We start from the raw sequence: 22,903 nt of genomic DNA on the forward strand, positions 1-22,903 counted from the left end.
TGCGTTCCTCTCCCTCGGACTCTTCACCCCAAAGCCCCGAAGCTCCGCGTCCACCTCAGGGGCTCAGGAGGTCAAGGAGGGAACGTAGGCTACCACCCCGCCTCAGAGACTGTGTCGTTCCCTCGGGGACGAGGAACTTATTGCTGGGGGGGCAGTGTAACGATGGTTAAGTGTTATTGTACAGTGACATGTTGGTTATCTCTGCACACTGTTGTTGTTCCTTTAAGATTCATGTTTTGGTTGTGCTGCAGGAAGTAGGGAGGGTGGTGTTCAGGAAGGGGAGGGGGGACCTGGTGGTTCGGGGTGTAAGTGTGTGCCAGGCTGAAGAGAGGTGGAGTACGAAGGCGCTCTCCCCTGAGTTAGCAATCCTCTTGCTTACGTGCCAAATAAACGGACAAACTGAGACCCAACCGTCTGGTTCTTGTGAATGTTACAGTATTGTAGACCTGCACCAGACTGGGAAGAGTGAATCTACAATAGGCAAGCAGCTTGGTGTGAAAAAAATCAACTGTGGGAGCAATCATCAGAAAATGGAATCAAATCCCGCAGTGCCAGACGTGTTCCGCTGCTGAAGCCAGTGCATGTCCAGGCCCGTCTGAAGTTTGCCAGAGAGCACATGGATGATACAGCAGAGAATTGGGAGAATGTCATGTGGTCAGATGGAACCAAAGTAGAACTTTTTGGTATAAACTCAACTCGTCGTGTTTGGAGGAAGAAGAATACTGAGTTGCATCCCAAGAACACCATACCTACTGTGAAGCATTGGGGTGGAAACATCATGCTATGGGGCTGTTTTTCTGCCAAGGGGACAGGACGACTGATCCGTGTTAAGGACAGAATGAATGGGGCCATGTATCGTGAGATTTTGAGCCAAAACCTCCTTCCATCAGTGAGAACTTTGAAGATGAAACGAGGCTGGGTCTTCCAACATGACAATGATCCAAAACACACCGCCCGGGCAACAAAGGAGTGGCTCCGTAAGAAGCATTTGAAAGTCCTGGAGTGGCCTAGCCAGTCTCCAGACCTCAACCCCATAGAAAATCTGTGGCGGGAGTTGAAAGTCCGTGTTGCTCGGCGACAGCCCTAAAACATCACTGCTCTCGAGAAGATCTGCATGGAGGAATGGGCCAAAATACCAGCTACTGTGTGTGCAAACCTGGTAAAGACCTATAGTAAACGTTTGACCTCTGTTATTGCCAACAAAGGTTATGTTACAAAGTATTGAGTTGTATTTTTGTTATTGACCAAATACTTATTTTCCACCCTGATTTGCGAATAAATTCTTTACAAATCCTACCATGTGGATTCATGGATATATATATATATATATATATATATATATATATATATATATATATATATTTTTTTTTTCACATTCTGTCTCTCACAGTTGAAGTGTACCTCTGGTGCAAATTACTGACCTCTGTCATCATTTTAGGTGGGGGAACTTGCACAATCGGTGGCTGACTAAATACTTTTTTGCCCCACTGTAAATATAGCATCATGACGTTAATGAGAGCGTAAAGTCTTTGTCTCTCTGACATAAGAAAAAAAGTGTTTATTTGTTTTGGCAGTATAGAGAAAACCATAATGGGGAGAAAAAAAAAAAGTGTGATCAGAGCTTGGGTGTGACCCAGTGCAATACTGTAAGCTGATCTGAAAGCAGAAATAGAGACAGCGTTTTAGGTGTGGTTTCTGTTCACACTTTGACCTCAGCACTGTGTGACTGACTATATTTACTGTTTTTCAGTATTGCTGATTTTCCCATAAAGATGATGCAGTAGCAAAGAACTATCTCAGAGCCACTGCTGTCATGTAAAAGGCAACTCAGACCATCACAACTTATTATTATTATAACAAAGTGCATAATCTGCTGCAATTAACCCACTAGACTGAGTGATGCTGGAGGACCTATATATATATATATATATATATATATATATATATATATATATATATATATATATGTATATTTAAAAAAACAAAACAAAAAACCCCCCAAAAAAACACCCCAGCACGCCCCTGCGGGCGGTTTATCCTTCAAGCTCGGGTCCTCTACCAGAGGCCTGGGAGCTTGAGGGTCCTGCGCAGTATCTTAGCTGTTCCCAGGACTGCGCTCTTCTGGACAGAGATCTCCGATGTTATTCCCGGGATCTGCTGGAGCCACTCGCCTAGCTTGGGAGTCACCGCACCTAGTGCTCCGATTACCACGGGGACCACCGTTACCTTCACCCTCCACATCCTCTCGAGCTCTTCTCTGAGCCCTTGGTATTTCTCCAGCTTCTCGTGTTCCTTCTTCCTGATATTGCTGTCATTCGGAACCGCTACATCGATCACTACGGCCGTCTTCTTCTGTTTGTCTACCACCACTATGTCCGGTTGGTTAGCTACCACCATTTTGTCCGTCTGTATCTGGAAGTCCCACAGGATCTTAGCTCGGTCATTCTCCACCACCCTTGGGGGCATCTCCCATTTTGACCTCGGGACTTCCAGGTTATACTCGGCACAGATGTTCCTGTACACCAGGGGTGTCAAACTCAAATACACAGTGGGCCAAAATTCAAAACTGGAACAAGGTTGCGGGCTAACATTAATATTTATTGAAAAAAAATCTTCCTCCAGATTTAAGAATGAATCTCTTCTTATGGACTCAAACAAATTTTGCTGAAAAACTGAATATGGAACAAGCAAAGCTTAATACTAAACAATATATATATTAGCTGTATAATACCAGTTGGCCAGCTCTAATAATAATTTGGTATGGCTTTGCGGGCCAAATTAAATTAGGCTGCGGGCCAAATTTGGCCCGCGGGCCAGAGTTTGACACCTATGCTGTACACTATGCCGGCCACTTGGTTATGGCGTTCCATGTATGCCTTGCCTGCTAGCATCTTGGCACTTGTTGTATGGGCTTGGATTGTTCTGGCATCTCACAGCCTGACCTGGGGTCTTGCCTGGTTGGTGTATAGGACCCAGCCTCTATGGAATCTTTGTACTCAGAGCTGTTTTTTGCTGCCATGATTGTGCCTCTGTGCTTGTTCTTTCAGTCCGCTTTGTCCCGCCACTGTAGGATTTCTCTGGATATCAGCCCCCTCCTCTATCTTGCCGGTGGTACCTTACCGTGCAGGGCCTGTTCCTCCCTGATGGGTATTATATAATATATATATACTATCTCATATCTAATAGATATCTAATCTAAAAAGCTGTGGGTGTGCAGCTTTACTTTTCAAGCATGTGGATGCGGACCCCGCCTTTTCCCAAACAAGCACCTGCAGCAGTATAAAGAGCTGTAATGGCATTTAGAGCAGCAGACCAATCCACTTTTAATTTGAGAGTCACCGTCTTGGCAACAAAACAGACTCACTGAATAAGCATGGTTACATACAGGACGAAACCTTTACATACAGGATACAACCATTTTTGAAGTGCCACTGCAGTCACAAAGAAGGCTGAAGTACAGGTGCAGCCTTTATTCTAGTCTTTGTGGCATAAAGAGCCAACAGTCTTTTCCTAGACTGGTATCATTACTATCACTTCACTACATTCCCAGCACCGTCTGTTTGTTGAAGTCACACTAGAGAATATGAGTCCCAATATAAGGCCCTAATGCTGCAGTGGTCTTTTTTATGCTTTCATAAAATTAGGCCACAGAAAACAAGCCAAATGCGCATCAGAAAAAAGAGGCAATGTATTTCAAAAATAATCATGCCACACTGATAAGGTGCTACAGCAGGATAGAGTTGACAGCAGGGTTGTGGGTTAATGACAGAGGGAGGAGACACCCTAGATTCCTGCACCCAGCTAAACAACCAGTTCTGGGAGGCAGGAGTTTGTAATTAGTTGTCTGCCTGAGACAGAAACTCTAGAGACAAAGCAGCAGTTGTGTAGTTATCAGTCTTTTTGTTTTCTGCCATCAGTTTTAGTTCAACATTTTATTAAGATCATTAACAGCTTTTGATTTAGAGGAAGATTTTTTTTTGATATCACTGTTTATGTCTTAACATTTGATGTCTACTTTTCTGCGATTTTGTCCTGGGACCTGCAACAAAAACACCAAAAACTGTCTAACCAGCTGGCACAGTAAGTTATGCATGGTCACAGTGTTTAATTATATCTACTTTCAGGTAGACTTGAATACACTTGCACTGTTTATGGCTACATTAATCTTCACATAGTTAAATCATTATGGTGCATGTTTTTTTTATCATCTCTGACAGAAGAAATTGTCTTATTCTTACCCACAGCAACTGAGAAAGCTACATAACACAATGCGATGGGTCTCATGTTGTTGTTTTGTGGAAGAGCTGTACATCTGTGTTGGTCTGTTTGCCTTGGTTATGGTGTTGACCATGGCTGTTGTATCTGGGTGTGGAGCTTACTGTACTGTTGACCCTGAGATGGAGAAGTGTTGATTCTGACTGGTTTGTGTTGACCTTTGTCCCTTCTGTGTTGACCTGCTAAACTCAAGGAAATACACGTACTCTGTCTTTGTAAGGAAACATCTGGTGAAAAGTCAAGATTCACCAGATACTTATTTACTAACATGCAAAGTGTATGTCTATGTATTAAAGTGCTAATTACCTGATGAGAAACTATTGCTTTTTGTGTGTCCTCAGGATTGTTACAGATTCATGGAGAAGGCACTGACAGTAGTTCTGCCTCTTTTTCTTACACTTTGTGTGAACATGCCAGAAGTTGGCGGACAGAAGGAGGGAGCCCAGGATGACAACAAAGGTTCATCACGTTCTTCAGAAACCAAAACAGGCCGGTGCTCTTACACCTTCATAGTGCCTCAGCAGAAATTGACTGGGGCGCTGTGTCTGAACACGCAGCCTGCTCCTACCAACCATTCAGAAGTGTCAGCCTTATGGGCAGAGCTCAAACGACAGCAGGAACTACTAGAGAAGCTAAGAAACCAACTGGAGCAGGAAGGGGCCCTTGCCATTGAAGTAAGGGCCTTGCGCAAAGAGAGCAGCAGTATGAATTCTCGCATCAGCCAGCTCTATGCTCAGCTGCTACATGAAGTTATAAACAAGAAAGATCAGGCCTTGGAGCAGCAAAAGGTGGAGAACCTTCTGCTAAATGCGACAGCACAGGTGAGTCTAGAGCAGCGGAACTAGATGTTATACTCATCATTGTCAAGTGTATCCTTATGCTGTGAATGGTTGGACATCTCAGGCACTGCAGGTGTCCAGGGATTACAGGGAGCTGGAGAAGAAATATGGAGCCCTCACCTCTATGATGAGTTCACACAACCAGTTTATTGCCCGTTTGGAGAAGAAGTGCCAGTGCAGGGACTCTGCCCAGTCCCCTCAGGTAGGGGCAAAAAAACAAATCTTACATCTGCCTCTTTATACAAGATTTATAAAAAAGGACTCAGAATATTTTTTGGATTGTTTTTTTTTTTTTTTTGTCTGAACAGGTCGTTACTGAACCACCCAAAAGCCAGTCAAATGTGCATCTGAATTACAGTTCTGAAACCAACCAAATGGCCAATGATGTTCAACGGGACCAAAGCGCTCTCCCATTAGAGCAAGCTCAAACAGGGGGAGGTCCTTTCCATCCCCCCACTACCACCAACAGTCCTACAGACCCTTCCTTCTTTAGCTTTCCTGTCACAAAAACTCCAGGTAGGTCAATATGTAAGCTTGTTTCCAAAAAAGTTTGAATGCTGTGTTAGATGTAAATAAAACTCGGAGTAATTCTTCACTTCAACACAATATTAAACATGAATTCTACTGAATATAGTTCAAAGAAAACACATCAAATGTGGGAAAAATGTTTATGTTGGCACAGGGTCATGTTTACCCCACATTACATCTCTCCTTGAGTTAACAACGCCATATTTGGGAATTGATGAGACCAACTGCTGTAGGTCTAAAAAAAAGTTTTCCCAGCATTAATTGTGCCTCCACAGATATGCAAGTCACCCATGCTATGACAGATAGCAGTCTTTTAACCATGCACTGATAACAAACCAGATGGTCCCTCTCTTCTTCTGTGTCAAGGGTGCAACACCCATATCAAACACAATTTCTGTTTTCACTGAAATTAGCTAGGCCCAGAAAGGAAGTGAACCTTCCTGCGCGTCATGCAGTAGTGAATGTGTGTGTGTGTGACTGTATCAAAGAAGCTTGATGGTTGAGCGCTCTGTCATCGTAGAAAGCACTTACTCTATGCATCTTGACAAATCTTTCTATTGTTTTATTTACATTTTGAACAATATCTCTGCTTCTTCAAAGATGGAGTTGAAAACATGGTTTATAGTAGCACCTGATTAGAGTTATTTGGTGTTTATATATATATATATATGTCTATCTCCTGTCAGATTTATTTAACTGCTTAGATAAGCACCAGTGGCTGTTGGAGTCAGTGATCTGCTACAGGGAGTGCAGAATTATTAGGCAAATGAGTATTTTGTCCACATCATCCTCTTCATGCATGTTGTCTTACTCCAAGCTGTATAGGCTCGAAAGCCTACTACCAATTAAGCATATTAGGTGATGTGCATCTCTGTAATGAGAAGGGGTGTGGTCTAATGACATCAACACCCTATATCAGGTGTGCATAATTATTAGGCAACGTCCTTTCCTTTGGCAAAATGGGTCAAAAGAAGGACTTGACAGGCTCAGAAAAGTCAAAAATAGTGAGATATCTTGCAGAGGGATGCAGCAGTCTCAAAATTGCAAAGCTTCTGAAGCGTGATCATCGAACAATCAAGCGTTTCATTCAAAATAGTCAACAGGGTCGCAAGAAGCGTGTGGAAAAACCAAGGCGCAAAATAACTGCCCATGAACTGAGAAAAGTCAAGCGTGCAGCTGCCAAGATGCCACTTGCCACCAGTTTGGCCATATTTCAGAGCTGCAACATCACTGGAGTGCCCAAAAGCACAAGGTGTGCAATACTCAGAGACATGGCCAAGGTAAGAAAGGCTGAAAGACGACCACCACTGAACAAGACACACAAGCTGAAACGTCAAGACTGGGCCAAGAAATATCTCAAGACTGGTTTTTCTAAGGTTTTATGGACTGATGAAATGAGAGTGAGTCTTGATGGGCCAGACTGGATGGGCCCGTGGCTGGATTGGTAAAGGGCAGAGAGCTCCAGTCCTGACTCAGACGCCAGCAAGGTGGAGGTGGAGTACTGGTTTGGGCTGGTATCATCAAAGATGAGCTTGTGGGGCCTTTTCGGGTTGAGGATGGAGTCAAGCTCAACTCCCAGTCCTACTGCCAGTTTCTGGAAGACACCTTCTTCAAGCAGTGGTACAGGAAGAAGTCTGCATCCTTCAAGAAAAACCTGATTTTCATGCAGGACAATGCTCCATCACACGCGTCCAAGTACTCCACAGCGTGGCTGGCAAGAAAGGGTATAAAAGAAGAAAAACTAATGACATGGCCACCTTGTTCACCTGATCTGATCCCCATTGAGAACCTGTGGTCCATCATCAAATGTGAGATTTACAAGGAGGGAAAACAGTACACCTCTCTGAACAGTGTCTGGGAGGCTGTGGTTGCTGCTGCACGCAATGTTGATGGTGAACAGATCAAAACACTGACAGAATCCATGGATGGCAGGCTTTTGAGTGTCCTTGCACAGAAAGGTAGCTATATTGGTCGCTGATTTGTTTTTGTTTTGTTTTTGAATGTCAGAAATGTATATTTGTGAATGTGGAGATGTTATATTGGTTTCACTGGTAAAAATAAATAATTGAAATGGGTATATATTTGTTTTTTGTTAAGTTGCCTAATAATTATGCACAGTAATAGTCACCTGCACACACAGATATCCCCCTAAAATAGCTAAAACTAAAAACAAACTAAAAACTACTTCCAAAAACATTCAGCTTTGATATTAATGAGTTTTTTGGGTTCATTGAGAACATGGTTGTTGTTCAATAATAAAATTATTCCTCAAAAATACAACTTGCCTAATAATTCTGCACTCCCTGTATTATCTGTCCACCCTGGGAACCTCAGCTTCTGAAAACAGCAGCTCTTGTCACAGCACAAAACACTTTCTAATGAAGACATGCACAGAACAGTTTTTGAACTTTTTATAACACTTCCCTTTTGAACTTGCAATTACAAACCAGAGAATATGAGCTGTAGAACCCAAAAGGATGAAACATCTGTGTGACTCAACACTTCCTCCAGTGTGTAATGAGAAAGAGAGAGAGAGAGAGTTCAAGTCATGACAGACCATTAGGGCTTATCACTTGCTGTGGGAGTCTCTCTTCTCTGTATACATTGTTGTTTGTGCACATTCCTGTGTCTATCTTACCAGTGTGGCATGAGACACTGAACATGTGCTGGAAGAGAAATAATAAGATCTGTGATTTTCCTGATGTCCAAACTGAATTTCAAAACCCTCTATTAGAAGCTTCCTGTTGTGTTTTCCAGTGTCCTACAGTTTTTTAAAGCCATAAAAGACCTTTAAAGATATCTTCCATGTTCTTACTTAATACTAAAAATTTTTTATATGTTGTGATATTACATCACTATATTTGCATGTTGCTTTTATTAGTCACCTTGCTTGTATTTTCCCTTCACTCAGGGCCATGGCGGGACTGTCAGCATGTGTTGGAATCAGGTGAAACTACCAGTGGGATCTATTTGCTCCGGCCGCAGAGTTCCAACCGACTCCTGCAGGCCTGGTGTGAACAGAGTCAAGCTCAGGGAGGGTGGACGGTCATCCAGAGGAGACAAGATGGGTCAATCAACTTCTTTAGAGACTGGGAACAGTATAAGGTATAAGTCTGAAACTAGCAATTTAATTAAACACAATCAAGTATTTCATTGTGAACCTAAGAGTGTTACAAATACAAATTTACTTCCACTTAAAAATCACTTAAAACCTATATTGTTTTAAAAAATGCACATAAAGAATATCATCAAATTAAAATCAGTAACAGCTGCAAAACTTTAAAGCCAAAATGAAAAACTCTAGATAAAATGTCTGGGATCATTTTGAAATAAATGAAGTCTCACTGTCTCTCAGGCTTAAAAGAGAAGAACTTTGTATCTTTACATTCGTCTAATAAAATTAGTGAGTAAATACCAGCTTTATAATAAATGAGTGAGCAGTGATCTTAACTAAACAAATGAAACTCAACATCTGGAGCCTATCTCAGATGTCATAGGATGAGAGACAGACAACTATTCACACACATTCACATCTATGGGCAATTTTAAATCAGTTAACCTAACCTCACTGACTGCATGTCTTTGGACTCTGGGTGGAAGCTGGAGTTCCCAGAGAACATGCAAACTCCACATAGAAAGGCCCCAGATTGAACCCAGGCCCGTCTTGATTGTGAGGCAACAGTGCAATGCTAATTAGTATTAATAAGGAGAAAGGGCTTGATATTATCAATAGATAAAAAGTAATAAGTGAAAACATACCACAAACTTGATTAAAACAGATCCTGGAGGTGTGCACGCATGCTCTTAAGAGCTAATAAATCTACTAGACATTGCTTACTCTGGAGATCTGCTGTCTAAGTGTTGCCATGATGAATTTGTGCAACTTAGAGTGATTAAACCTGGTTAATCATGTTTTACAGCAAGGCTTTGGGAACCTAGATGGAGAGTACTGGCTTGGTCTGGAAAACCTGTACTGGTTGACCAAACAGGCTCAGTATAAGTTGCGGGTGGCCCTGGAAGACTGGCGTGGCCGGCAGGTGTTTGCTGAGTATGACAGCTTCTATGTGGAACCAGAGAGCGACTGGTATCGACTGCGGTTGGGACTGTATCATGGCAATGCAGGGGACTCCCTCTCCTGGCACAGCAACAAGGCCTTTACCACTTTGGATCGAGACAAAGACAGCTATGGCGGTCTGCTCTTCCCCTGGTCCTACCTGATTGCTATCTGTTGTATAGTGACATTTCCCTTTTAACATCTTCATTTTCTTCTGTTGTGTCATCAGGTAACTGTGCTCATTATCAGAAGGGAGGCTGGTGGTATCACATGTGTGCCCACTCCAATCTGAATGGTGTGTGGTATCGTGGTGGACACTATCGAAGCCGGTACCAGGATGGCGTTTACTGGGCAGAGTTCCATGGAGGATCGTACTCCCTTAAACGGGTTTGCATGATGATCAAACCCAAATAACAAGGTTATCTTATGGACATGTGCAAAGGAAAGACATGATGTGGATGATCTTCACATATGTGCAGAAAGAATAAAACAAACTCTATTTGTAACTCTACATTTAATAAAAATGATATTTTAAAATTAACCTGGTCTGTGACATGTGCATGAAATGAATAACCGGATGATGACTAATATTGACTAACTTGAGAAATCTGCTGTCGGTCGTACAACTTCCTAACAGAATTTGTATTGCTCAATATTTTTTTTTTTTTAAATTGCATAATTTTTCACTCCCATTTGGACAAAAAAAAAACAGGGGAGAGAAACAAAAAAACACTTTGTGAAAGACTACATTAAAAAATTACATAAAATATGGGAGGAGGACAACATATAAGCAACCGTTACTCCACAAAGGGCTGGCTGCAGATGTGGTTTTGTATTTTGGGCTTCACAGTTTCCTGTACACAAGGGCGTTAAATTTCCTCTCTAGTTTTTTTTTCTGCCTGTGAAACTTTTAGTCGGTCATCATAAGTAGGATCTGCATCGAGCTGACGTTCATTTAACCCAGGTCCTGAAGCTGGATAGTCTCTGGACGCTCCTGAAACACTGCTCCATTCACCTCATTCCTTCTGCATGCTGTCCAAGCATGCTGCCTGTCAGGATGCTGAGCATTCTCATCCTCCTCTTTTCACTGTGCAGTGAGTAATTATGATGCTCTGCAAGAACTCTGTGTGTATGGGAAAAACTATTTCATTGAATTGTTAGGAATAAAAATTAGGTTTTTAACTTTTAGTGTCTTGATGGTGTGATCAGTTTTGATACTGGAATGTTATTAGTGATGGTAACTGCAAAAGCTAAAACTAATAATAAGATCATGTTTCATGAAATACTCCCCTTTTAAGTTTTCATGACACTATGTGGACTTGTGAAAAACATATTTCTTTTTGGTTACATGGTTCAGTAGCTTTCAAAACAAACCTTAGCAGTAGTGACTTGTAGTAATTATTTTAGACTATCGTTTTGTTGTGTGTTGTTTTGACCATTGTACGGTCTGACGGTCAGGATTTACATAGAATTTGGACCCAGGTGCAGATTTTGAGAAGGTTTAAACAAACTGAAAACTAACTTTTATTTTGACCCGAGGCAGTAAATTCACAAGACTGACAGAAAACAGACTCCAACAAACCACACAGGCGGATAAACAGTAGAACAGGATGAATAACTGAGGGGAGACAAAGGCTATAAATACATATAAGGTCATTGGAACAATGGGAAACACTAGGGAAAGACAAGCTAGCTAATCACAGGAGACCAGACAAGGGAAGTAAAACAAAACACAGTGAATGCCAGATGAGGGACTAACAAAATAAAACAGGAAGTAAGCAAATACGGGAACATCGGGGGAACAGAAAAGCTGACTTGACATAGAGAACAAAGGAATGTAGGGAAACAACCACTGCAAATGAACTAAAACTAGAATAGGATAATCTAAATGAGAAGAATAGAGAGCAAACTAATCAGAAAATATATGGTAATAATATAATAAACAAAACTAAATGTTAAACTAAAATGTTTAAGTAGAAAATCCAGAGTCATGCGTGGACGTCCACGCCTGAGAGGGTGCATTTCATTAGTACAGCCTGGCTGCTACATACCCTCTGAAACCCTATAGGAGCAGTGAGGATGCACTTTGTTTTTCAACATTACTGCGCAGAATCCTGTGGGAATTTTCATTTTCACAGGATTGCATTTATTTATAATGTTTGAGTTTATTAGAATAACTGTTTTTAAATAACAGACAGCATTTGAATACATTTATAAATAAAGACAAATCAGCTTTTTAGCAGCTTTAATCAGTTAGCACCTGTTCTGTATTAATAGCAACTACACAGCAACTGGTAGGCTCATTTGGTTCCCCATGTTGCTCTCTTTTTGGGTGTGTCTTTTTCTTGAATGTGCAGTTGGGCCCATAATTTGTTGAACAAAGACATAGTTCTGCCTCTGAACAGTCAAGAGATGACAAAAATGCAGACTTTCAGCTTCAGTTCAAGGGGGTACACAGTCTATAGGGCTATAGAGCTAATAAAAGTCCAATAAAAACATTTTTCTTGTCTATTCATAGATGCTGACAGCATATGCACAACAGAGCTCAAGACGGATCCACCTGAGATTATTGCAGAATATGGAAGAAATCCTGTAACTGTAAACTGTACCACCAGACTGGGCAATCATTACGGACTATACTGGAGAGTCGGGAATGAAAGCTCTGGCATTGAAGATGAAGAAATGTTTATCTCCCACTTAATGCCAGTGTCAGACTGGAATGTGACGGCCGAGTGCAAAATGAAGTTTAATGAGTCTTATGAATGCAGCAAGGAACTCAAAGTTATTTTATTCAGTAAGTTTAATTTTAATTGAATACAGTACAATGCTAAGAAAATAAATAAATGTTGACATTAACTAACTTTGCTTAATTTTGTTTGCCAGATAATCCAGAAGTTTTTCATTCTGTACAGCTTGTGAATGTGATAGGAGAAGAAACACAGTACAGACTGCAGTGCGATATAATCAATGTTGCTCCTGTTCAGTATCTCACTGTTAGCTGGTACAAAAACAGTGAAAAAATCCAGACAGAATCTTTCAATGACACAACAACCAAAACTCCAGTAAATGAGTCCTCTATTCTGAGAGTCAACATCAGCAGAGAAGAAAATGTAGTTGAGTTCAGATATGAAGCTCAGCTGGACTTTGGACCACACAGACCAAAACTTCCTGCCATTTCTAAAACACACAGAGTTTCAGCCCACTGTGAGTAAATATCCTGCTGTTTACACATGAACAGAAGTTTATTTTTATTTTTTTTTTAAAGATTAAACACAAGTTCCCTTCTGTTCAGCTTTCAATTGTGTAAATGTGAGAACTGATAAAAAACTGTTTATCATTTCAGACGCTCCGGAGCTAAAGACACAAAATAGTACTGATGACACTTATGCACTTGAGGGCACTGATATCATCTTGAGCTGTGAAGCTGTTGGAAACCCTCTTCCTGTGTATAACTGGATTTGTGATGGGAAAAACATGTTGGAGAACACAACCAGTCTCAGTTTACCTCGAGTAAATGGCAATAAAACCTGCGCATGCACAGCTACCAATTATCTGGGAAACATAACTAAGACAATCCATCTTCATGTTCAACCAAGAGGTATATATTCTTACTTCACATCTAAAATTGTGGATGATTTAGATGAAACTGCTGACTTATGTCTTATTTTACACCAAATCATCTCTAACTCTTAATATATTTGCTTGTGAATAGCAGGTTGCCCACTAACACTGACACCTTCTGAAACTGTTGTGAGATTTGGAGATCCAGTTTCAATCAACTGCAGCACATCAGCCAGATATGTTGAAGGAATGGGCTGGGAGGCTCCATTTGGAGGTACAGGATTTGAGCGTCCTCCTGTTGTCACTTGGAGGGTTGAAAAACTAGAAGAGTGGACTCCAAGTCCTTCCTGCTATGCTACTTTGATTGATGGATCCCAGTGTGCTGTGAGTCCAGTCATCACTGTTTATAGTAAGTACATGTGTACAACTTTGTTAGTGTATTATAAACAGCATGAACTGACAGTTTTTATATAATAAAGCAACGATTTCTCTTCCTGAAAGTGCCACTGTAAATGCTCAGATATGATGGTGGAGGCTGCATGGAAGTGATTCTAAGTTGTCCATAGGAGTGAAAGATTATCTCTTTCTATGTGACATATTGGTGACCAGTCCAGTGTGGACTCTAGCGCTTCCCTAATGACAGCTGCCCTTGGTTTATGCCCACACAAGACTCTCAATTGAAAAGGAGAAGAAAATGGATGGATGAATGGATTTTTAAAATTGATTTTTCTTTGCTCTGTTCACAGAAACACCAAACATTGTGTCAATATATCCACTGAATCAAAGTCAAATGATGGAGGAACAAGTACACATAGTGCCTTACAATAAAGACACAAGAACACAGTACTGGTTACAGTGTGACATCATAAATGTTGCTCCTGTTCAACATTTGACTGTGAGATGGTACAAAAATAATAAAACCATCCAGACAGAGTCTTTCAATGACACAACAACTAAAACACTGGTAAATGAGTCCTCGATTCTGAGAATCGACATCAGCAGAGAAGAAAAAGCCACTGAGTTCAGATGTGAAGCTGAGCTGGACTTTGGACCACATGGACTAAAACTTCCTGCCATTTCTCAAACACACAGAGTTTCAGCCCACTGTGAGTAAAAATGTTGAGGTTAACACACAAACAGAAGATTATTTAATTGTATTTTTTAGGCTAGATTAAACAAAAGTTCTATTCATTACAGCTTTCTATTATGTAAATGTGAAAATGATAAGAAAAACTGTCTCTTCAGATGCTCCTGAGATCAGCACAAGTTGTACTGTTGACATCTCACCACTTGAGGGCACTAACATCACATTGAGCTGTGAAGCTGTTGGAAACCCTCCTCCTGTGTATAACTGGACTTGTGATGGGGAGAATATGTTGCAGAACACAAACAGTCTCAATATTACTCGAATCAATCGCAACAAAACCTGCACCTGCACAGCTACCAATTATCTGGGAAACATAACCAAGACAATCCATCTTCATGTTCAACCAAGAGGTATATATTCTTGTTTACCTTACATCTAATCTTCTTCCATTATTTAGTGAACACTATTCACTTGGTTTACACCAAATCAATTTTGACTGAATATATTTGCTTGTGAATGGCAGGTTGCCCACTAACACTGACACCTTCTGAAACTGTGGTGAGATTTGGAGATCCAGTTTCAATCAACTGCAGCACATCAGTCAGATATGTTGAAGGAATGGGCTGGGAGGCTCCATTTGGAGGTACAGGATTTGAGCGTCCTCCTGTTGTCACTTGGAGGATTGAAAAACTAGAAGAGTGGACTCCAAGTCCTTCCTGCTATGCTACTTTGGTTGATGGATCCCAGTGTGCTGTGAGTCCAGTCATCACTGTTTACAGTAAGTACATGTGTACAACTTTGTTAGTGTATTATAAACAGCATGAACTGACAGTTTTTATATAATAAAGCAACGATTTCTCTTCCTGAAAGTGCCACTGTAAATGCTCAGATATGATGGTGGAGGCTGCATGGAAGTGATTCTAAGTTGTCCATAGGAGTGAAAGATTATCTCTTTCTATGTGATACCACTGTGACATATTGGTGACCAGAGATGGGCAGTAACGCGTTACTGTAATCTGATTACTTTTTTCAAGTAACGAGTAAAGTAAGGGATTACTATTGCAAAAACGGTAATTAGATTACCGTTACTTTCCCGTAGGAACGCTGCGTTACTGCGTTACTAAAACCGTGATTTTTTGCGAGAATGTCTCACGACAGTGACGTAAGCGAGTGCGCCGTTAGAGACAACAGCTGTGTGCAGATCAACAATGGATCACATATCGATTGTGGGAGAGAGTATGAGCCTGCAGCGTTTAAAGCGTGGAAGCACTGACCTTACTTTGAGTTTGATTACATAAAAAGTGACAAAAACATTAGCGTCCATCATGCGTGGGAAGAAAACTTCTTTTTACAGCGAAAAAAAACCCCTAAACTTCCAAGCAAGCACCGAGTGTGCAATGACGTAATGGGAAATTCACAGAGAAACTCGCGGATTCTTCAACTGACCGCGGCACACCTGCACCAGGGTAAACCTCCGCCTACCGTAGTCCTGCTTTACAGGTGAAAATAGAGCAACAGGACCACTGAGTCTTTGACTTTATTTATTTTCTGCTGTGTTTTACTTGCATCTATTTGAAAGAGTGAGTGTAAACACAAAAACTATTTTATTTTATGTGCTGGAATGTGTAGAAAATAGGTTTAAATGTTAAACTAATTTATTCAAGTCCGAGAATGTTGCATATAATTAAATTTTTGCTTGATGCATAAAGTTAAAAGATTAAAACCGATAAAACAAGTTAAAAAAAGAGAGACTTTTCCATTTGATTACATTTTGTATGATGGATTATGTAGAAAAAGTAGAATTGGGATGAAAGATCTATCGCTTTATCACCTCTTCAGGTTGTAAATCGTGTTTTTAAAAAGTAACTAAGTAATTAATTACTTTTGAAAATAAGTAATCAGTAAAGTAACGGGATTATTTTTGGGGAAGTAATCAGTAATTAGTTATTGATTACTTTTTTCAAGTAACTTGACCAACACTGTTGGTGACCAGCCCAGTGTGGACTCTAGCGCTTCCCTAATGACAGCTGCCCTTGGTTTATGCCCACACAAGACTCTCAATTGAAAAGGAGAAGAAAATGGATGGATGAATGGATTTTTAAAATTGATTTTTCTTTGCTCTGTTCACAGAAACACCAAACATTGTGTCAATATATCCACTGAATCAAAGTCAAATGATGGAGGAACAAGTACACATAGTGCCTTACAATAAAGACACAAGAACACAGTACTGGTTACAGTGTGACATCATAAATGTTGCTCCTGTTCAACATCTGACTGTGAGATGGTACAAAAATAATAAAACCATCCAGACAGAGTCTTTCAATGACACAACAACTAAAACACTGGTAAATGAGTCCTCGATTCTGAGAATCGACATCAGCAGAGAAGAAAAAGCCACTGAGTTCAGATGTGAAGCTGAGCTGGACTTTGGACTACATGGACTAAAACTTCCTGCCATTTCTCAAACACACAGAGTTTCAGCCCACTGTGAGTAAAAATGTTGAGGTTAACACACAAACAGAAGATTATTTAATTGTATTTTTTAGGCTAGATTAAACAAAAGTTCTATTCATTACAGCTTTCTATTATGTAAATGTGAAAATGATAAGAAAAACTGTCTCTTCAGATGCTCCTGAGATCAGCACAAGTTGTACTGTTGACATCTCACCACTTGAGGGCACTAACATCACATTGAGCTGTGAAGCTGTTGGAAACCCTCCTCCTGTGTATAACTGGACTTGTGATGGGGAGAATATGTTGCAGAACACAAACAGTCTCAATATTACTCGAATCAATCGCAACAAAACCTGCACCTGCACAGCTACCAATTATCTGGGAAACATAACCAAGACAATCCATCTTCATGTTCAACCAAGAGGTATATATTCTTGTTTACCTTACATCTAATCTTCTTCCATTATTTAGTGAACACTATTCACTTGGTTTACACCAAATCAATTTTGACTGAATATATTTGCTTGTGAATGGCAGGTTGCCCACTAACACTGACACCTTCTGAAACTGTGGTGAGATTTGGAGATCCAGTTTCAATCAACTGCAGCACATCAGTCAGATATGTTGAAGGAATGGGCTGGGAGGCTCCATTTGGAGGTACAGGATTTGAGCGTCCTCCTGTTGTCACTTGGAGGATTGAAAAACTAGAAGAGTGGACTCCAAGTCCTTCCTGCTATGCTACTTTGGTTGATGGATCCCAGTGTGCTGTGAGTCCAGTCATCACTGTTTACAGTAAGTACATGTGTACAACTTTGTTAGTGTATTATAAACAGCATGAACTGACAGTTTTTATATAATAAAGCAACGATTTCTCTTCCTGAAAGTGCCACTGTAAATGCTCAGGTATGATGGTGGAGGCTGCATGGAAGTGATTCTAAGTTGTCCATAGGAGTGAAAGATTATCTCTTTCTATGTGATACCACTGTGACATATTGGTGACCAGAGATGGGCAGTAACGCGTTACTGTAATCTGATTACTTTTTTCAAGTAACGAGTAAAGTAAGGGATTACTATTGCAAAAACGGTAATTAGATTACCGTTACTTTCCCGTAGGAACGCTGCGTTACTGCGTTCCTAAAACCGTGATTTTTTGCAAGAATGTCTCATGACAGTGACGTAAGCGAGTGCGCCGTTAGAGACAACAGCTGTGTGCAGATCAACAATGGATCACATATCGATTGTGGGAGAGAGTATGAGCCTGCAGCGTTTAAAGCGTGGAAGCACTGACCTTACTTTGAGTTTGATTCCATAAAAAGTGACAAAAACATTAGCGTCCATCGTGCGTGGGAAGAAAACTTCTTTTTACAGCGAAAAAAACCCCCTAAACTTCCAAGCAAGCACCGAGTGTGCAATGACGTAATGGGAAATTCACAGAGAAACTCGCGGATTCTTCAACTGACCGCGGCACACCTGCACCAGGGTAAACCTCCGCCTACCGCAGTCCTGCTTTACAGGTGAAAATAGAGCAACAGGACCACTGAGTCTTTGACTTTATTTATTTTCTGCTGTGTTTTACTTGCATCTATTTGAAAGAGTGAGTGTAAACACAAAAACTATTTTATTTTATGTGCTGGAATGTGTAGAAAATAGGTTTAAATGTTAAACTAATTTATTCAAGTCAGAGAATGTTGCATATAATTAAATTTTTGCTTGATGCATAAAGTTAAAAGATTAAATCCGATAAAACAAGTTAAAAAAAGAGAGACTTTTCCATTTGATTACATTTTGTATGATGGATTATGTAGAAAAAGTAGAATTGGGATGAAAGATCTATCGCTTTATCACCTCTTCAGGTTGTAAATCGTGTTTTTAAAAAGTAACTAAGTAATTAATTACTTTTGAAAATAAGTAATCAGTAAAGTAACGGGATTACTTTTGGGGAAGTAATCAGTAATTAGTTACTGATTACTTTTTTCAAGTAACTTGACCAACACTGTTGGTGACCAGCCCAGTGTGGACTCTAGCGCTTCCCTAATGACAGCTGCCCTTGGTTTATGCCCACACAAGACTCTCAATTGAAAAGGAGAAGAAAATGGATGGATGAATGGATTTTTAAAATTGATTTTTCTTTGCTCTGTTCACAGAAACACCAAACATTGTGTCAATATATCCACTGAATCAAAGTCAAATGATGGAGGAACAAGTACACATAGTGCCTTACAATAAAGACACAAGAACACAGTACTGGTTACAGTGTGACATCATAAATGTTGCTCCTGTTCAACATCTGACTGTGAGATGGTACAAAAATAATAAAACCATCCAGACAGAGTCTTTCAATGACACAACAACTAAAACACTGGTAAATGAGTCCTCGATTCTGAGAATCGACATCAGCAGAGAAGAAAAAGCCACTGAGTTCAGATGTGAAGCTGAGCTGGACTTTGGACTACATGGACTAAAACTTCCTGCCATTTCTCAAACACACAGAGTTTCAGCCCACTGTGAGTAAAAATGTTGAGGTTAACACACAAACAGAAGATTATTTAATTGTATTTTTTAGGCTAGATTAAACAAAAGTTCTATTCATTACAGCTTTCTATTATGTAAATGTGAAAATGATAAGAAAAACTGTCTCTTCAGATGCTCCTGAGATCAGCACAAGTTGTACTGTTGACATCTCACCACTTGAGGGCACTAACATCACATTGAGCTGTGAAGCTGTTGGAAACCCTCCTCCTGTGTATAACTGGACTTGTGATGGGGAGAATATGTTGCAGAACACAAACAGTCTCAATATTACTCGAGTCGATCGCAATAAAACCTGCACCTGCACAGCTACCAATTATCTGGGAAACATAACTAAGACAATCAATGTTCATATCACACCAAGAGGTACACATCTTTTATTATTATGTAGTTGTTATTTATTTCTTAAATTTATTTTTATTTGATCTCTAATGTTGTGGGTGTTATTCTTTTGTTGTGGGTCTTATTTTTGATTTGATAACAAATCATGTCTAATTGAAGGTATTGTGAATGGCAGGTTGTCCTCTAACTCTGGCACCGTCTGAAATGGTTGTGAGATTTGGAGATCCAGTTTCAATCAAATGCAGCACATCAGCCACAGATGTTGCTGAAATGGCCTGGATGACTCCTGCTGGAGACAAAGAATTTAAACCTGGTTCTGATGTCACTTGGATGGTTAAAAACCTGAAATGGTGGACTCCAAGTCCTTTCTGCAGCATCACTCTAAATGACAATTTTCAGTGTTCTGTGAGCCCAGTCATCATTGTTTATAGTAAGTACATCTGTCAAAACTGCATTATTGTACTAGAAATTAAGATAAAACAGGCTATGATGTAAAATACTTTTATTTATTTATTTTTGTATAACAAAGGAATAATTTCAGTTTGCTGAAACTGCCACTTTGAAGACGATGTTGTCGAGTAACCTGCTGTAGCTCTGATCCAAATGTTGTACTTTCATGTAGAACTGTGAAGAAGACTCTGTTAGTGGCAAGAAAAACCCAACCTTTTAATATCATTGCATTTATGCATTCATTCTTCTCATATTGATGCTAACAAGCGCATCCATTTGTCATATGTTCTAAATGTATTTTTTACTTTGCTTCATTTGCAGAAACCCCAGAGACCGTGTCAATCTCTGAAATGAATCATGGTCTGATGTTGAAGCACAAAGAGGACAAGAAGTACACCAAGACACAATACAAACTGCAGTGTGACATCATCAATGTTGCTCCTGTTCAGTATCTCACTATTACTTGGTATAAAAACAATAAAATCATCAAGACAGAATCTTTCAATGACACAACCAAAACACCAGTAAATGAGTCCTCTATTCTGAGAGTCAACATCAGCAAAGAAGAAAAAGTCGTTGAGCTCAGATGTGAGGCCAAGCTGGACTTTGGACCACGTGGACCAAAACTTCCCGCTATTTCTCAAACACACAATGTTTCAGCCCACTGTGAGTAAACATCCTGCTGTTTACACAAAAACTGAATATTTCTTGGATTTTTTCATTTCTAAACTGAATTTAACAATGTGAAAATGAGCCATACAACATGTAATTATTTAAACGAATAACAAACATCTTTTTGTCTCTTCAGATGCTCCAGAGGTAAACACAAAAGATAGTAATCATGACTATCTACTTGAAGGTTCTAATATCACTTTGAGCTGTGAAGCTGAAGGAAACCCTCCTTCTGTCTATAACTGGACTTGTGATGGGGAGAACATGTTAGCGAACACAAACAGTCTCAATATTACTCGAATCAATCGCAACAAAACCTGCACCTGCACAGCTGCCAATTATCTGGGAAACATAACCAAGACGATCAATGTTCATGTTGAACCAAGAGGTACACGTCTTTGTTTATTTCAAGCCTAATATTGCTGTGGGACATTTAGAGAACACTGATGACTAAAGAGAAGTGTTAGCTGATGTTTAAATTGATCAATGTATTTTAGGAAGTTTTGAGAAGTAAACTTTGGTTTTATTTTTTTTTTTATCTTACAGGTAAAACCAATAAAATCACTTTTGCAGTCAGTTTGGTTTTGCTAATTGTAGCAGCCATCATCATCATCATCATCTCCATCTTCATTGTGTTCTACCGTTGCAATCAGTGGAAAAAACATGGACATTATAGTTTTGTTTCTGACAAAGATATCCCTTTGACACAAACTAATGGAAACAAATAAGATATCTGCTGCTTTCTGTAAATCTAAGCAAAAACTTAATTTTATGTGCTACCTAATTATTTTTCTTTCATTAAAAAAGAAGTTCTACACCCATTTCATACCCTTGTATAAAAAATTCCAAGCTTCACATTCCTGGAAATGTGGGCCCACCCACTTCAACAATGGATCCATGCTGATGGGCTTTTAAAAAAGTTTTATTTTCTATTACTTCTATTACTTTTCTATTAATTAAATAAACATTAAAAAAAAAAATAAAATTATGTCATGTGTTTTCCTTTCTTAAAAAACAAGTAATCAAAAGATAAATAAAAAAATAATAAATATCACAAGCAAAGTCTGACTACAGAGGCAGTTTCACATTGACCAATAGCTGTTAAATCTGAAATCGCATGCAAGGGTTCAGAGATTTCTCAGGCAGCAGATAATAAAACTTAGAAACTTAACACATCATGTAAGGAAATTTGAGTTTAATATTTTTTTGTTATAACAATGGTTTTTTTTTGCAATAAATCTTACACTGTTGGAAAAAAACATACATAGAGACAAGAGCCCGGCACAGCTTCCTTATCCTGGTCACCAGCTTTTCACACACTGCTAGTCAGTGGTTGTGCTGCTCACTCTGGCACAAACAGGATGTCCAAGCTGATCTCCAAATGTTCATTGAGATTGAGGTCAGGACTGCAGACAGACAAAATGAGCTTCCTCTGTACACAGGCTGGGGTCAGTCTTAGAGATAGGATGAGAAGAGGTATTCTCAGCCTAACTGGCAACCATGGCAGACCCTGGGAGAGACCCAGACCCCCGTGGAGAGATTATATATCTCATCTGGCCAGTTCCCAAGAGGGGAACTGCTGTACTGCGTGAGGAAGTTAAGTGTCAGAGGTATGTGATGGTGATTAGTATTTTATGCAGGATTCTTCATAATCTATGATACTCACAATATGTATCTGTTATCTGTAGTGAGCAGGTGGACAATAATATGGAGAGGTGGCAAAATACTGTGGAGAAAAGAGGAATTAAAGTCAGCACAATATGTGTGTGTAAATGAGAAGGACACATGCGTAACAATGAAGCTGCAAGGAGTAAAGATAGTGAAGGTAGATGTGTTTAAATACCTGGTAATGTGGGGTCAATCACCCAAAGCAATGGACATTGTACAAGTAAGATTAATAAGAGAGTGCAGTCAGGGGTTCCTTGTGACAGAAGAATAGCAGCAACAGTGAAAGTTGAAGGTTTGCAAGATGATAGTGAGACCTGTGTCTCATGTGTGATGTTTGAAGATGGTGGCACTAACAAAAAGACAGGAAGTGGATCTGGATGTAGCAGAGTTGAGGATGTTAAGTTTTTTATTGGGAGTGGCCATTATGGACATACTTAGGAG

General features: G+C 39.9%; 2 protein-coding genes across 2 annotated transcripts in view; both read left to right on the forward strand.

Moving 5' to 3' along the window:
* Positions 1-3,754: 3,754 nt before the first annotated feature.
* On the forward strand, positions 3,755-10,312 carry angptl6 (angiopoietin-like 6). The gene is made up of 7 exons (XM_040047769.1): positions 3,755-4,080; positions 4,617-5,096; positions 5,179-5,316; positions 5,423-5,630; positions 8,554-8,747; positions 9,563-9,833; positions 9,926-10,312. The coding sequence occupies exons 2-7, from the start codon at positions 4,632-4,634 to the stop codon at positions 10,108-10,110; spliced, it is 1,461 nt and encodes a 486-aa protein (XP_039903703.1). The 5' UTR covers positions 3,755-4,080; positions 4,617-4,631; the 3' UTR covers positions 10,111-10,312.
* A 301-nt stretch (positions 10,313-10,613) lies between these two features.
* The window catches only part of LOC120743825 (hemicentin-1-like), a 40,495-nt gene continuing 28,205 nt past the window's right edge, over positions 10,614-22,903 (forward strand). Inside the window, exons 1-16 of the mRNA XM_040047730.1 lie at positions 10,614-10,790; positions 12,215-12,490; positions 12,580-12,900; positions 13,040-13,294; positions 13,409-13,666; positions 14,004-14,363; positions 14,503-14,754; positions 14,868-15,122; positions 16,475-16,834; positions 16,974-17,225; positions 17,339-17,593; positions 18,946-19,305; positions 19,445-19,696; positions 19,848-20,102; positions 20,444-20,788; positions 20,931-21,182. Of these exons, the coding sequence (XP_039903664.1) occupies positions 10,739-10,790; positions 12,215-12,490; positions 12,580-12,900; positions 13,040-13,294; positions 13,409-13,666; positions 14,004-14,363; positions 14,503-14,754; positions 14,868-15,122; positions 16,475-16,834; positions 16,974-17,225; positions 17,339-17,593; positions 18,946-19,305; positions 19,445-19,696; positions 19,848-20,102; positions 20,444-20,788; positions 20,931-21,182 (4,360 nt within the window). The 5' untranslated portion in view covers positions 10,614-10,738. The remainder of the gene's footprint in view (positions 10,791-12,214; positions 12,491-12,579; positions 12,901-13,039; positions 13,295-13,408; positions 13,667-14,003; positions 14,364-14,502; positions 14,755-14,867; positions 15,123-16,474; positions 16,835-16,973; positions 17,226-17,338; positions 17,594-18,945; positions 19,306-19,444; positions 19,697-19,847; positions 20,103-20,443; positions 20,789-20,930; positions 21,183-22,903) is intronic.

This window comes from Simochromis diagramma, unplaced genomic scaffold (assembly GCF_900408965.1).
Source record: "Simochromis diagramma unplaced genomic scaffold, fSimDia1.1 OVJJ01000321.1, whole genome shotgun sequence".
Lineage (NCBI taxonomy): Eukaryota > Metazoa > Chordata > Actinopteri > Cichliformes > Cichlidae > Simochromis > Simochromis diagramma.